Source organism: Nicotiana sylvestris, chromosome 2 (genome assembly GCF_000393655.2).
Source record: "Nicotiana sylvestris chromosome 2, ASM39365v2, whole genome shotgun sequence".
In the NCBI taxonomy this organism is placed as follows: domain Eukaryota; kingdom Viridiplantae; phylum Streptophyta; class Magnoliopsida; order Solanales; family Solanaceae; genus Nicotiana; species Nicotiana sylvestris.
Genome location: NC_091058.1, coordinates 159,083,923 through 159,098,181, shown reverse-complemented (window position 1 = coordinate 159,098,181; position 14,259 = coordinate 159,083,923). Strand labels below are relative to the sequence as shown.

The window sequence follows — 14,259 nt, the reverse complement described above, 5'->3', positions numbered from 1 at the left end:
CATATATATAATGCATGCTCGACTCATGGAATCACATTCTAAACCTTTCGGAGTGACGTAAGGTCGGTATCCTCTGTACACGTTATTAGGACTAACTCTTCACTATGAACCTTATAAGAATCAGGAAGTACCAACAACATTGATAACATAAGAATAAGAGAAGCAACATTAACATCAATCGTTCCATAAGAGGGAAAACAATGTAAGTACTGCTAGCTTCTAAGAGTAGAGTATCTTGGAAGCTCATTCATTACATTATGTACAATCGGAGTCGTGCAAAAGAAGGAAAGGGATAGCCTCACATACCTTGTATATACTGCCCCAATCTCAAGCTATGCAATTTTCAAAACTCCTTAGTCTACAATAAGAGAAACGATACTATCGTTATCATTTAAGCGTCATAACTATTATGTATCGACCACAACCTATTTTACGATGAAACGGACAGCACCTCCCCTATATATAAGACTTCACACCATTAAAATCAGTCACCAAAAAGCCCAAACAACATCAATAATAAACATATTGAGCCTCCCAAAATAGTCCACGCACAGCCTAATCACTCCATACATACGACGACCACCGTAGTTGTGTCAAACGACCCGAAAATGTTATGAATAACTATCATCCCACAACCCTACATATACATAGTGTTTATCCACACCCTTCCTTCTCCAAAACTCCACAAAATAGTAGTAAAATACGCAGCCCAACAGCAACACAAAACAGTCCACAAAACAATAACATTACTACCAAGCCTTTCGATATATATTTCACAAGTTCTAGCTTCAATGGCTTAGACGCAACTTGGATAATCTTAAATACATATAGAGTAAGAGGTTACTTACCTTTATACAGAAAGAACAACTCCAATTTGACCTTAAATTTTCATGAAATATCCCTCCAATGCTGCCACAACAACAAAAAAGCGAAACTAGCAATCAATTAGTGTTTTTCGGCACTAGAATCACTTTAGAAGGCTTGAAATCACCTAGGATTGATACTAAGAATATGAGGGAGTATTTAAAGAACATAAAACCTTTAAAACAACCTCCCACACGAGCTGTAACGACACAAAAATGAGCAACAAGAAGAAGAACAAGAGACTTACTAGCGCCACAGAATTCCCGACACTTGATTTGTGTTGTTTGCCCTTTTTGAGTCTTGAATCTTGAGAGAACCTTGAGAGGATGTTACTAGGGTTCTAAGGTCTGAAAATAGTGAGAAGCAATGACTTAAAATGGGTTGGAGGCATCCTATATAGGTCCAAATATCCTAAACCGTCTTAGTGGGCCCCATAGAGAGGTGCTTGGCGTAGTCTTGTAAAAATGCGAATATCTCTCTACTCCGAGATTGTATCGATGAACGGTTTAATGCGTTGGAAACTAGACTCATAGATCTTTAATTTGGTTGGTAGATTACCCCGTAATTCCTTGTAAATTATGAGAAAAGATTAGAAATATTTGACCTAATGTTTAAGTAAAATTATGAACCTAAGTTGCGACAACTTTTGTCGACTTTTGTTTCATAACTCGTTTGACTTCAAGACTTATGATACGGATATTATATGATTAAAATACCTTAATAAATGACCTCTTGAGTGTATTAAGCACCGCTAGATTACCTGAAAATATGAGTTACAACATCCTTGATTCGTTTAACTTCTAATACTGGTTAATCACCCTTATACACTCTTGTATCACTTAAGACCAATAGGATTGACTTCTTATCATCTCAAAGATAATTCCTTCTTGGATTTATGTTAACTAATATATGGCATGAACTAACACATGTGGATATGGGTTGTAACATAAACATCTGAAAGATAAAGGAAAAAAAGTGTAATAAATTCTAATGTTGGTTTGCCTAGCGAGTTCAATATTAGGCGTCATCACGATCCCGAAGATGGAAAATTCGGGTCGTGACACATTTTCATCATAAGCAAAAAGAAGTTCATCTCGAACAATAGCAGCAACATTGTTCTCGTTATTTTTAACTTTCTTTCCTTCTCTAATGTCTTGCAATAACTTGTGGCAAAACCTTTTGATATGTCCTTTCTTGCCACAGTGGTTGCATGTAATATTATTGTATTTGGACCTTGACTTGCTTCTGCTTTTACCTCTATTCCTCGAGCTTCTTGTTCTATCTCTCCCCCGGTCTTGTGTAACCAAGATATCTACTTACGAGGACGAACCTTGAGATTTTCTCCTTCCTCGTTGGACACACCACTCTTGGCATATTCTATGGCCACCTTACCTCTAGAAGCTGAATTTGTCAAGAAACACGAAGAGTTTCCCAAGAGTCAGACAGAGTATTAAGAAGCCAAAGTCCTTGTATCTCATCATCAAAATTAACTCCCATTCCAGATAGTTGATCAAGGACGCCCTGAAAATCATTTATGTGATCAAGGATAGGGTTGCCTTCTTTGTATTTAAAGGTCAGCAATTGCTTTAGCAAGAACAACTTGTTGTTCCTAGTTTTTGAAGCATAAAGAGCCTCTAGCTTTTCTCACAATGATCTCGCATATATCTCGTTCACAATATGGTTGCGAACATTATCTTCAGCCCATTGTTGTATATATCCACATACTTGTTGGTGCTCGAAATCACAATCTTTATCAGATATACTCTCGATTTTATAGGCTGCAAAAACGGGTAGATGCATCTTATTCACGAACAACAAATCTTTCATCTTGCTTCTCCAAACATTATAATTTCTCCCATTTAAACATATCATCTTGCTCATATTAGCCTCCATTCTGTAACAACCCGGATAAATAACCAAGGCTATGATACCACTGTTAGGACCGAAAAAAACATGTGTTATGCGAAAGCTAGCAAAACAAACCTTGAACCCGTTAAATGTTTGTGTCTCTTTTGGTAGATTTTTCTTTTGTGTTTGATTTATCATTGTTCAAGGTTTGCTTTGTTAGCTTCCGCATGACACCTAACTTTTTCGATCCTAACAAACCTTTAGCTACTTGATAGCATGTTTGGCCAAGTTGGAAAATCAATTTATTTTGAAATTTTTTTTTTTATTTAAAATGCTTTTTGAAAAAAAGTATTTTCAGAGAGAAGCTAAGCAAGTAATCAATATAAAAAGCATTTTTGAGGATTAATTTATATTTTACCTAACCTTTGAAAGAGTGATTTTAGATATCAAATTACTAATTAGAATATGAAAGATTTACACTTCAAATAACTACTTTTGGTGTTATGCTATTATCGATTGCTGGAACTTAGTTAGAGTAGACTACAATTATTCGAGAATTCCAACGAATAGTTATCAATTAATATAATAAATATTGTATAAATTATGTGAATTTCTTTACTAAAATCACTTTTGTTATCACATGCATTAAACCAAATTATTCCCTCAATCCACAAGGAGTGGGGGATCATATGCTTGGTGTAATGGTATTTTTTTAACTACAACCACGAGTCACGATTTTATTGCAACGGTGTTCAAAAAGATGTTGCCGAAGGAGGACTAGACCTTACCTTCATATACATTTTGGAGCTTGTACTAGCAAGGCTCAAGGTTTGTAGACAGAATATTTCCTATCTATGGACAAGCTTGTTGACCCCAAAAAATCGGCATAAAACTGGAAACTCAAGGTGGCTCGTAGGTGAGCATGCTTGGTTTCCTCTTCTTGACTCGAAATGAAGGCATATGCCATCTATCTGTGTTCAAAAGACCTTTAATCTGACTAGGCAAAGAGAAGAAATTTGTGCAGATGTAGTGGTTCTCCTGATTGTGGCTTAGAGATGCCATCCTATCCACGACTTGGTTGGCCTCTCTAAAACAATGATTAGTGAATATACCTTGTCTATTAATGAGTTTCTTAATATCTTGGACTGCTTCTTTGATTCTCCATGGTATGGTCCAGTTGCTAGAGATGCAGTTTTGCAGTAGCATTGAATTCGTTTCCCCCATGATTAAGTTGAACCTTTTTTTAATACACCACTTGATCCCAAACAAGAAAGCACATGCCTCAGCTCAGTTGCTTGTACCTTGCCCTAGTGGAATGGAGTAGGCCATTATAAATTTGCCCAGATTGTCCCTCACTACCCCCTCCTCCACATTCACCATTCCTACATGAGCAATCACTATTAAGTTTCACGAATAGGATAGGAGGTTTAATCCATTTCACCGTATAGGTATTAGTTTCTATTAGAGGTAGTTCCCAGATTCTACATAGGTTCTCCCAATGTAGTTGAGATCCAATTTTCTGAATTGAGCTTTGACAATCTGTATGATGTGGAAGTTGATTAGTGAGATTGATCTTGCAACCGCTGGCCTATCCATTTCATATTTAGAGCTTCACCTTGACCTCCATAACTCCCATATTACTATAGGTGGAAGTATCCTGCAAATATAGGCAGCTACAGAGTTAGCAGTGTTATTATTCCAGTAATTTACAAGTAAGTTTCTAAGTGAAACTCCCCTGTATACAATACCAATCCTGCAAGCATAATAGTCCCATATGAGTTGCGCATATTGTCCACTAATGAAAAAATGTTGAACAGACTCTTTTGCAAGTTGCATATTTAAGCCTGTACAACAACAACACTTAGAAACAATGTTAGTGCCAAATTTTTTAATTCTATCATCCGTGGAAATTCTGTCATGGACAGTTATCCAAGTAATGCATGCCATTTTAAAAGGCACATTTTTGTGCCAGATCATGCTATCAAAATTTGAAAAATGTTTCCTTTGTCTTATATTTTGCCAGACCGAAGCTGTGGAGAACTTTCCATTTTGAGTTTTATTCCAGATTGGGGAGTCACTTTCATCAGGAAGAAGATTGATTCGGAGAGCTCAAATCTGGTCTTTCACATTATCAGAAGGTTGGATGCTTAGAGTGGACTAGTCCCAGAGACCTTCTTTAAGGACTTCATTGACCTTGATATTATCCAGACCAATAACTTCTTCCACTTTATTGTGCAGAGGACCAAGCTTGGACCAGTTGTCAAACCAAAAACTGATATTTCCTTTTTTCAAATGCTATTGGATACAAGGCTCCAGATCACTCTTTAACTTACACATGGCCTTCCAACTATGCGATTGCCCATTCCTCCACGGAAGGTTGACTGGATGCCCATTGCCAAAGTATTTGACTTTCATGAATTGAGACTATATGGAATTACTAGTTCTCAGATTCCACCATTGTTTAGCCGTGAAAGCCTGATTAATATCTTCAAGCCTTCCGAAATTAACTCCCCCCTCTTCATGAGGATAGCATAAGTTAGACCAGAAGACCCAGTGGTATATTCCCCCCTCTTCTTGGCCAGACCAAAAAAATCTAGCTATGAACTTCTCAATCATATCTAGAGACCCTTTAGGAGGATGAACAGCTGCTAGCGTGTGAGTATTGATAGCTAGGAGAACATGTCTAATGAGGACAGCCCTGCCCCCACTAGATAGAAACTTTAGGTGCCAACCTCTAACTCTGTTGATGATTTTAGTAACCATATCTGCAAAGATAGAGATCTCCTTTCTCCCATAATAGATAGGGTAGCCTAGGTACCTCATGGGGAGTTTATCAAACCTCATACCAAGAATTCTTCCCACTCTTCTGATAGTGCTCTAAGGAGTATTCTCAGCCATGGAGTAGAATCTTTTATTCTTGTTTATCAATTGTCCAGAAACAGTTTCATATGTATTCAAAATATTTAGTATAAGCTGAAGGGAGTGTTTTTCACCACTAGTGAAGAGAATAGTATAATCAGCAAAGGCCAGATGGTTAACTTGAGGGCCTTATCTCTTCATGTAGAACCCGTGGAATCTCCTATTGTTTTGGAGAGCAATGAGCATTTGAGACAATATTCAGCATTGAGGACAAAGAGAGAAGGGGACAAAGGATCACCTTGCCTAAGACCTCTGCTGGATTTAAAGAAGCCACGTCTGCTACCATTGACTATCAAAGAATACCAGTTATTAGAAATGAATCTATATATAAGATTAATCCATTCCTCCGAAAAAACTAGATGTCTTAACATGAAACATAGATATGGCCAGGAGACTCTATCATATGCTTTGGCCATGTCAAGTTTAATAACTATGTTGCCACCTCTCATAGGTTTCTTATTATCGGAAACAATTTCCTGGGCCAGAAGTATATTTTCAGTGATGTCTCTACCTTTCATAAAACCACTTTGGTTTGTAGAGATGATTTTAAGCAAGAGGGAGTTAAGTCTAGCATTGATAACTTTGGCAATGATTTTTCCGGTACCATTACAAAGGCTAATTAGTCTAATATCTGAGAAGATTTGGGGAAAATCCACTTTTGGGAGCATAACTAGGCAGGTATGAGAAAAAAATCTAGGTAAAACAGCCCCATGTAAAAAGGCCACCACTGCTCTATGAATATCATTGTCAACCACAGACCAAACAGATTGGTAGAATTTTCCACTAAGGCCATCAGACCAGGAGCACTATCAGAATCAATAGAGAAGGCACTGTCTTTGACTTCTTGCGCAGATGGGGTGGATATCAGGAAATTATTATCATTATCAGTGATGACATTTTTAATAATATCCAAGGCTTGCAGATCTTCAGTGATGTTATCAGCGCTAAAAAGATCTTGAAAGAACTTTACTCCAGCATCAGCTATCTCAGTAGTACCCTCCACCTAGTTATCGTTACAATCTTTGATATTCATGATGGATAGCTTTTTTCTTCGATAACGAATGGCACCATGAAAGAAGGCAGTGTTTTCATCACCTTCAGATAACCATTTAACTCTGGCTTTTTGTCTAAGTATACTATCTTGCAATTTCAGGTATCTAGTGAATTCTGCCTTAGCTTTGGAAAGATTGAGCCTGTTGCTTTGATTATTGTCATTCAGGTATACTTTTTCCAGCCTTCTAATCTCCATTTCAAGTTTTTTTGGTTCCTCATAAATATCCCCAAAAGCAGTTCTAGACCAGGAGCTTAAAACCCCGCAAACTCTCTTGATATTTTGATGCAGATTATACAGAGGGTTGCCATTGTCTTCACCCAGCCAAGCCAGTTGAATCACATTGAGGTACTCCTCATGATCCACCAAAAAATTCAGAAACTTGAAGTACCTAACCTGTTCGGGAGGATTAGAACTACAAGCAATCAAGAGAGGAGAATGATCAGAACATGATCTAGACATGTGTGTGACTGAGGTCCCACCAAATAAATCAAACCATTCAGCGTTATAAACCAATCTGTCCAATCTTTTTCATATCATATTTGGGGTGTCTCTATTGTTACTCCATATGAAAGCAGTTCCTACATAACCTCCATCTTGCAACTCACAATCAGAAAGACAAGATATGAAATCGAGACTTTCTTCAACTTTAAACTCTCTGCCCCCTATTTTCTCTTCAGCACTGGAGATAACATTAAAGTCCCCCACAACTCCCCATGGTCCACTAATGGAACTGGTTGTTGCTCTGAGATCATCCCACAAAATGTTCCTTAGCTGCTCATCACATTTGGTATAGACTACAGTCACGAAGAAGGATATAGGCCTTTGAAAGTCAGAGATATGAACCAATACATGTTGTTCTCTGTCTTCTATGATATCCAACACATAATCATTGGACCCTAAAATCCAAATTTTGTTAGAGAAATTATGGAAACAAAACTGGTAACCCAGTCTTCTTTTAAATCTGTCTATCTTCCTTGCTGCAGCCATAGGCTCTTGAAGGAAAATAAAGGGAAGTTTGTATTGTTGCTTGATAGTTTTGAGACTTTCTGTAGCACCTTATGACCCAATCCCCCTAATATTCCATGATATTGTATTGAACATGAAAATATTAGGTTAGTGGGTTGTCTGATCTAAAGTTAGAGAAGAAACATGTTCCTCTCATGTTCGAATCTCACAGCTTTCTTGGAGACAAATTGTTGAAATAGGTGATATTTTGTTGAACCTGATTTGTAATATCCTTCCTGCCTTCAATTAGCAATCTCTTTCTGGCAGACTGAGTAAGTTCATAATCAGATTTGGAGCTAAGTTGTTCCTCTGATAAGCCTTCCATGATAGTGTCATTTTCCTGAACTTTGTAGGATGTGTCATCTATTGTATGGCTTGATAACTGTACAGGTACGTTATATGTATGAGCCTCTGTTCTATCTTTTACTGCTTCCCCGTACACTTTTTCTTTAATTTTCCTTCCAACGTAGCTATTCATCAACTTGAGGTCTAGACCATATAGGGGGTGGTGGTGTAGTTGTCCCAAGCCATCACCTAGCTCCTTATTCTGATCCACAGCAATAGGTTCTGGAATTATAGACACTTCAATAGGAATGTAATCTTTAGTATTGAATCTCTTCCTGTTGCTGCTCAGTTTTTGCATTTCTTCTTTTGTCATATGAACTTGGCTTAAATCCATGTCTTGACATTTGCCATCTTTCTTCTCTGAATTTCTAGTTTTTCTCCCCAGTTTAATTTTCCCTTGGCCTCCCTTAACCCTCTGGATTTGGGGTTTCTTCTTGATTTTGGTGTTTCTTTCCTTGTCGAGTCTGGTAGGCTTTTGAGGCAATTGTAGGGAGCTTATTCTTACCTCAAACAATGAGTGAGTGTTTTCAACATCTACAACATCCATGGCCTCATTCCCCTTCGTATTGTTGTGTGTTACCACCACAGATTTTTGTCCATCTTTGACTTTGTAAGCTTGTTGAACCCTTCCTTGTTTAGACTCTATGCCTTTTGTTTTTAGACTCGCATTTCCCTTTCCCTTCTTGTTCTCAACTATTTTCCATCCCTTTTCCTCATCAACTTCTATCATGATCTCTTTAGGCACCATTTGGTGGTTAGGAATCGTGATTGCCAGTTTGGTGGTTGGTGCTCTAGTGTTTATTCTAAACGTCTGTTGATTTTCTCCTTTTTTTGGTGGTATCATGATGGTTGATTTCTTGCGTGGTCTTGCTGGAAGCAGCAGTGTTCTCGAGATTATTTTCCTTTCTGCCAACTTCTTTTTTAAGTTCTGGATGAAGAATCCTACAAGTAGCATCAGAATGCCCTCTTATCTTGCAATGAGTGCAGAAGGCAGGCATGCTTTCATACTCAATCTTTTGAACCACCATTTCTTTACTGCCTTCGTCGTTTATAAATTCCAATAAAACCTCTTGGACAATAGGTTTTGTTAAGTTAATCTCCACCCTGACTTTGGCTGTGGTGGGCCTTGTTTTGGACATAGTTGCCTTATCCATGATTAGAGGAATTCCCACTGGTCCAAGAATGTGACATAGAGCATCCCATTCATAGTATTGCCATGGGAGATTAGGCAGTGTGATCCCAACAGGAGTGAATGACGAGTCGACATCGGGTTTAAATGAAGCTGACCATTTCTGTATAACCATTGTGTTATCTCTGCCAAAGGTCATGTAATTTCTCGCAATAACCTCAGAGTGATCCTCTTTGTTATCAAAATCGATGAAGACGTGGTGCATATCATAAGCCCCAATCTTGATATTGCCTTTTCCAGGGATAGATTGAATTTGCATATGAGATCTATAGAGGGCCTAATACGAGTGAACTTACCAATAATCGTCCATTTACATGTCTGAGCAAGAAGGTCATTTTCCTCCTTAGTGAATGTAACCACTGGCTTTCCTTCAAACAGACCATATGGTCTGTAGGGAAGAGTAATCGAGCCTGTCTGTTACTTTTATCTGCATTCCTCAACACACCTTTATAGGAGGTTTGGGGTGAGGGGTTAGTACTCAAATTACTTGCATGGGGCATAGTTTCTTTACACACAGCAGCAATTCCGGGACCTTGAATGATATTCCCATCAAGATTCAGGTGAGAGGAGTTCCTTTGCTGAAGATTTTTGAAAAAATTGGTGGAATTTGGCTGACTACCCTTCGATGGGGGCTTTAGGGAAGGGAAATTTTCATGGTTATTTGACAGAGAATGATTCCTCGTAGGCACCTTTGCTTGGGTTGGAGAAGATGGGTCGGGGGGGACCGGTAGGTCCACTAATTGGGGCATTTGGATCTTGCAGGAGAAAAAATGGTCGATGAGAGGGGGGAGACAGAAGGAGCCGTTAGTTTGGAAAATTAGCTGGAGAGGAGTAAAGTCAGCTTCTCTCTCTAGAATCAGTTTTTACCTTTGTTAGTTTCAATGAGTATATAATCTTGTGTAATGGTGTTATAATAGTAGTATGATAACGTTTTCTTTTTATTTAACAAGAACGCCAAGTAATAGTTTCATTGAGAGTAAAGTCGTGCGCCTTAAGCTAGCGTTTGGCCATAGATTCTCAAATTTGTTTTGAAAAATTTGATTTGGGTGAAGTTTGATTTGAAGATAAAAATATGTTTGGACATACGTTTTCAAAATATATTTCCCAAATTTATTTTGGAAAAACATGTATATTATTAGTGTTTGTAAAGATTTTGGCCCAAAACCAGCTATGGGATTTGAGATTTGGTATTTTGCCAAAGTATAAGCAAAATCTATGGCCAAACATTAGTTACTAGTATTCTTTAATTGCTAGTAAACGACACACCTCAAGTTTTGGCCTTTCTCTATATATAGTGACCCTATCAATTCTCTCAATCAAGCCTTTTGATATGGTAAAACTTTTCTCATTAACTAAAATAACATCTAAAATCGCAAAAGAGCTGTTCAAGTGAAGATCCTGGTTTGGACATATATTCCTAGTGTCTCAGGAACCAACTGTTTGTCTATAATAAAAATATATATATTTCTGAGTTCATGTGCGGCTGTGTGTAGGGGTGTTCAAAATCGAACCGAAAACCGAAGCTTAATGGCTTATTGATATCGGGTTAACGGTTTAACGGACAGGTAACGGATTAAAATTTTTTATTAACGGCTTATCGGTTTGGGGGCGGATTATTCAATTTTTTTAATGGATAATCCGTTAACCCGTTAAGAAATGACCATGTAATAATAGTAGTAGAATTTTTTTTATGGCATTATATGTTTTGGGAAATATTCGAGAAAATCTATAGACCAGGTCTGAGACACACGAAATCCTTTGCATTGCTACAAAAGCCAATCAGAAGGAAAGCATTGAGACATTCATTGAGAAAATTGCGGCCAAGAAGTTCAACGAGAGATTCTTCCATATCTCACTAGGCCAAAAGGGTTAACGTCCTAAAAATCTGCTGCAAACCACTGCTATTGATTCACTTTTATGGACTCTTAGTTTTAATCTGTTGGTGTGCATTCCACTGCAAACACTATAGATGTGCCTGAGAGAAAATGGAACTCCTTAAGACAGTCAAAAGTGGTGTATGACTTGGAGCGAGTTCAAGTAATTGCAAAGAAAGGAAAGAATGCGCTGATGCAGAAAGATAATAGCTAAATTTGGTAAATTACGTCATGTGCAATATAGATTGAATTAGGCAGATAACCCGTCCGATAACCGCCCGATTAGAGCTAAACTGATACCAATCCTCCCGATATCTCGGATGACTAGCGGATTAATACATTTAAAAGTCGATAACCGATAAGCCAAATCGTTAAGAGTAAATAACTGCTCAATCCGCCCGAAAAGCAGCCCTAGCTGTGTGAAGAGAGAAATAGAGAAAATCTAAAATGAGTTTATTTTAGGTGATGCTTTGTTTATGTAAAGAGGAGATAAGTAACGAGCAGATATATCTAATTGCCATATGGTTGAATTCTTGGCTGGCTGATTTCAACTCGAATCACGCTTGGTATTGTGATAGAATGTTGGAACTGATGATGAGAGTAAAAACGATGATCAAAATCGCGATGAACTTTAGCTTCTTTCTACGTTACGTTACCGTCTTATTTATCGGATTACTACTTCCATTTGTTAAGAATGTTTATTTGTAATTTCTATCACATTTCATTGTATAACAATTAGAAGCTTTAAGATAAGTAGTAAACGCCACATGCTTAGGTTATTGAACCTTTAAACAAAAAGAGAAAAAAAAAAAAATACTTCTCTTGCATTAGAATTCTAAATTAAGCGAAAAATATTATCCAAGAGATATTCAAAATATAGAGTAGGTATTGTTTCCCAACTGTTAAAGGTTAACGAGGTTAAGTAGAATTTACTCAATTATTTACATCAACCTGCGAGAATCAATATCATCTAATTAATTTTCAATAATACTTCAATTGCGATTAGTAAGGCCTTCAGTAAAATTGTACAAAATCAATTGACAATCAATTTATTAGTCCATAGTAGTGATATCAAATCTCATTAGTAGAAAGAGGTGAGGTGATACCGCAAAAATTCACAACAACAGGGAGGTAGAAAAAAATGACATTATGTAGTGTTAAAATGCCGTAGAAATGGCGTGGGGTAGCCACTGTTTAAGCTGGTGTCACACCTCCTTTTTCCGCCCCGCGAGGGGACAAGGGAGTTTTTTCCATTTAAAGGACAATCGAAACGGGATTTGTTTATTTATCTCAGAGTCGCCACTTGGGAGATTTAGGGTGTCCCAAGTCACCAATTTTAATCCCGAATCGAGGAAAAGAATGACTCCATATTACAGTCTGCGTACCAGAAATCCGGATAAGAAATTTTGTTAACCCGGGAGAAGGTGTTAGGTATTCCCGAGTTCCGTGGTTCTAGCACGGTCGCTCAACTGTCATATTCGGCTTATTTATCTGATTTTAATACAATTATGAACCGATGTGCCAATTTTAACTTTTTACCACTTTATTATTATTGTTTTTAAAAGAATGTGAACATCGCTTAAAACACGTCTTTGGACTGCGTCACATGAAATGCACCCGCAATCCGAAACACATTTTATTTGATGTTTTGGGATTTGGATTCGGGTCGCATGAAATGCACACCCAAGCTTAAGAAAGTAAAATATTAAACACGCGCTTAAAGAGACTATCGCGTTTTTATTTTGGGAAGGGCCATGGAATTCGCTAAACGACATGTCCCGAATTCTAGGTATTTTAATATATACAATTAGAGGGCCCCGCGGCTTGTGCATTTTTCTTTTTCTTTTTTTTTCTTTGCGAGGCTCGTCTCATTTTATTATTTAAGGGCAAACTTAAAACAACTACGATTTTCTACTAGTGAAGCCATCCGAGATTAAACAAAAACAACAATTCTAATAGGTAATAATATCCATGGTAAAAATGAAGAGCAATTCAACAAAGACGATACACAAACAGTGCATAGGAAATCCATATCATTTCATTCCATTTAAGCAAATATCACAAGTTTAGAAATGTGTATGCACCTGTTTGAAGCAAGAACAACAACCAACTGGACCGACAACTGTCGGAAACCTCTCCAACGACGGAACCTCGATGTCAAGCTCAACGATATCAGACCGGAAGCCACGAGCACAACTCAACGACGACCTCAGACGGACTGCGCGACGACAGCGAAGAAACAGCGGTCACTGGGCACGCGAATGGCGACTGGATAATCGCCTGGTTGCGATGGAGATTGGAGGAGAAGGGGTGGTTGTTTGGAGAGTGGTCGACGGGTGTGATGAAAACGAACAACAGCAGCAATGGATGTTGCTCGAACGGCGCAACAATGGTGGCAGCAGTAGGGTCGACGGGCAGTAGAGCTTGTTGGCTGGGGGGTAGGTTGTTTGACGATGAGGGAGTGAAGCTGGGGGCATTGACGACGGGCAGTGAAGACGAAGGCGAAGCAGCAGTGTTTGTCGGATTTAATGGAGGAAGAAGGCGATGGTCGTTCGGACGTGAGGGGGGCGTCGCGACTGGTTTTTGGGTTGCGACGGGTGTGATGGAGCTGGGCTGGTAGTTTGGATAGGTGTTTGGGTGGTGGTGTTTGGACGATGCAGCAGCAATAGCTGCTGCTTGACGGGTGGTTGGGTCTGTTTGGTGGTGGTGTTTTGACTTGAGGGAGTTCAGTGGGAAGGTGGTGGTTCCGGCGTCGGGGGCTGCTGGGAGGGTTGTTGACGGAGGTGGTGTTTGTTGATGGTGGTTTTGGGGTGTTGATGGTGGTTTTTGGAGTAGGGTTGCTGTTAGGTTTTTCTTCAGGAAGAAGGAGAATGAACAGTGCAAACAAAACCCTCTCCTTCAAAAATCTGTCCAAAATCCAACCCCTTTCCCCTCCCTTTGTCCGTGTATTTTGTACCCCTTTGCCAAGAAAAATGGACCCCACACGTGTAGGGGTCCAAGATTTGTGTCCCCCATGCGCGGTGGGGTTCCCCGTGTGTCGTGTTTCGTCCGTGTTCCCCACGCGTGTCCCCCATGTGTGGTGGACTCGGATTATTATGGGCTAGGTCCGAAAATTAGGCCTAAAACGAGTAGTTTGAACCCGAATATTATTCTTTTGCCCG

At 38.7% G+C, this 14,259-nt stretch overlaps 1 protein-coding gene across 1 annotated transcript; it reads right to left on the bottom strand.

Moving 5' to 3' along the window:
• Positions 1-8,838: 8,838 nt before the first annotated feature.
• Positions 8,839-9,483, bottom strand: LOC104217535 (uncharacterized). The gene has a single exon (XM_009767814.2). It carries the CDS (start codon positions 9,481-9,483, stop codon positions 8,839-8,841), a length of 645 nt encoding a protein of 214 aa, XP_009766116.2.
• Positions 9,484-14,259: the final 4,776 nt, after the last annotated feature.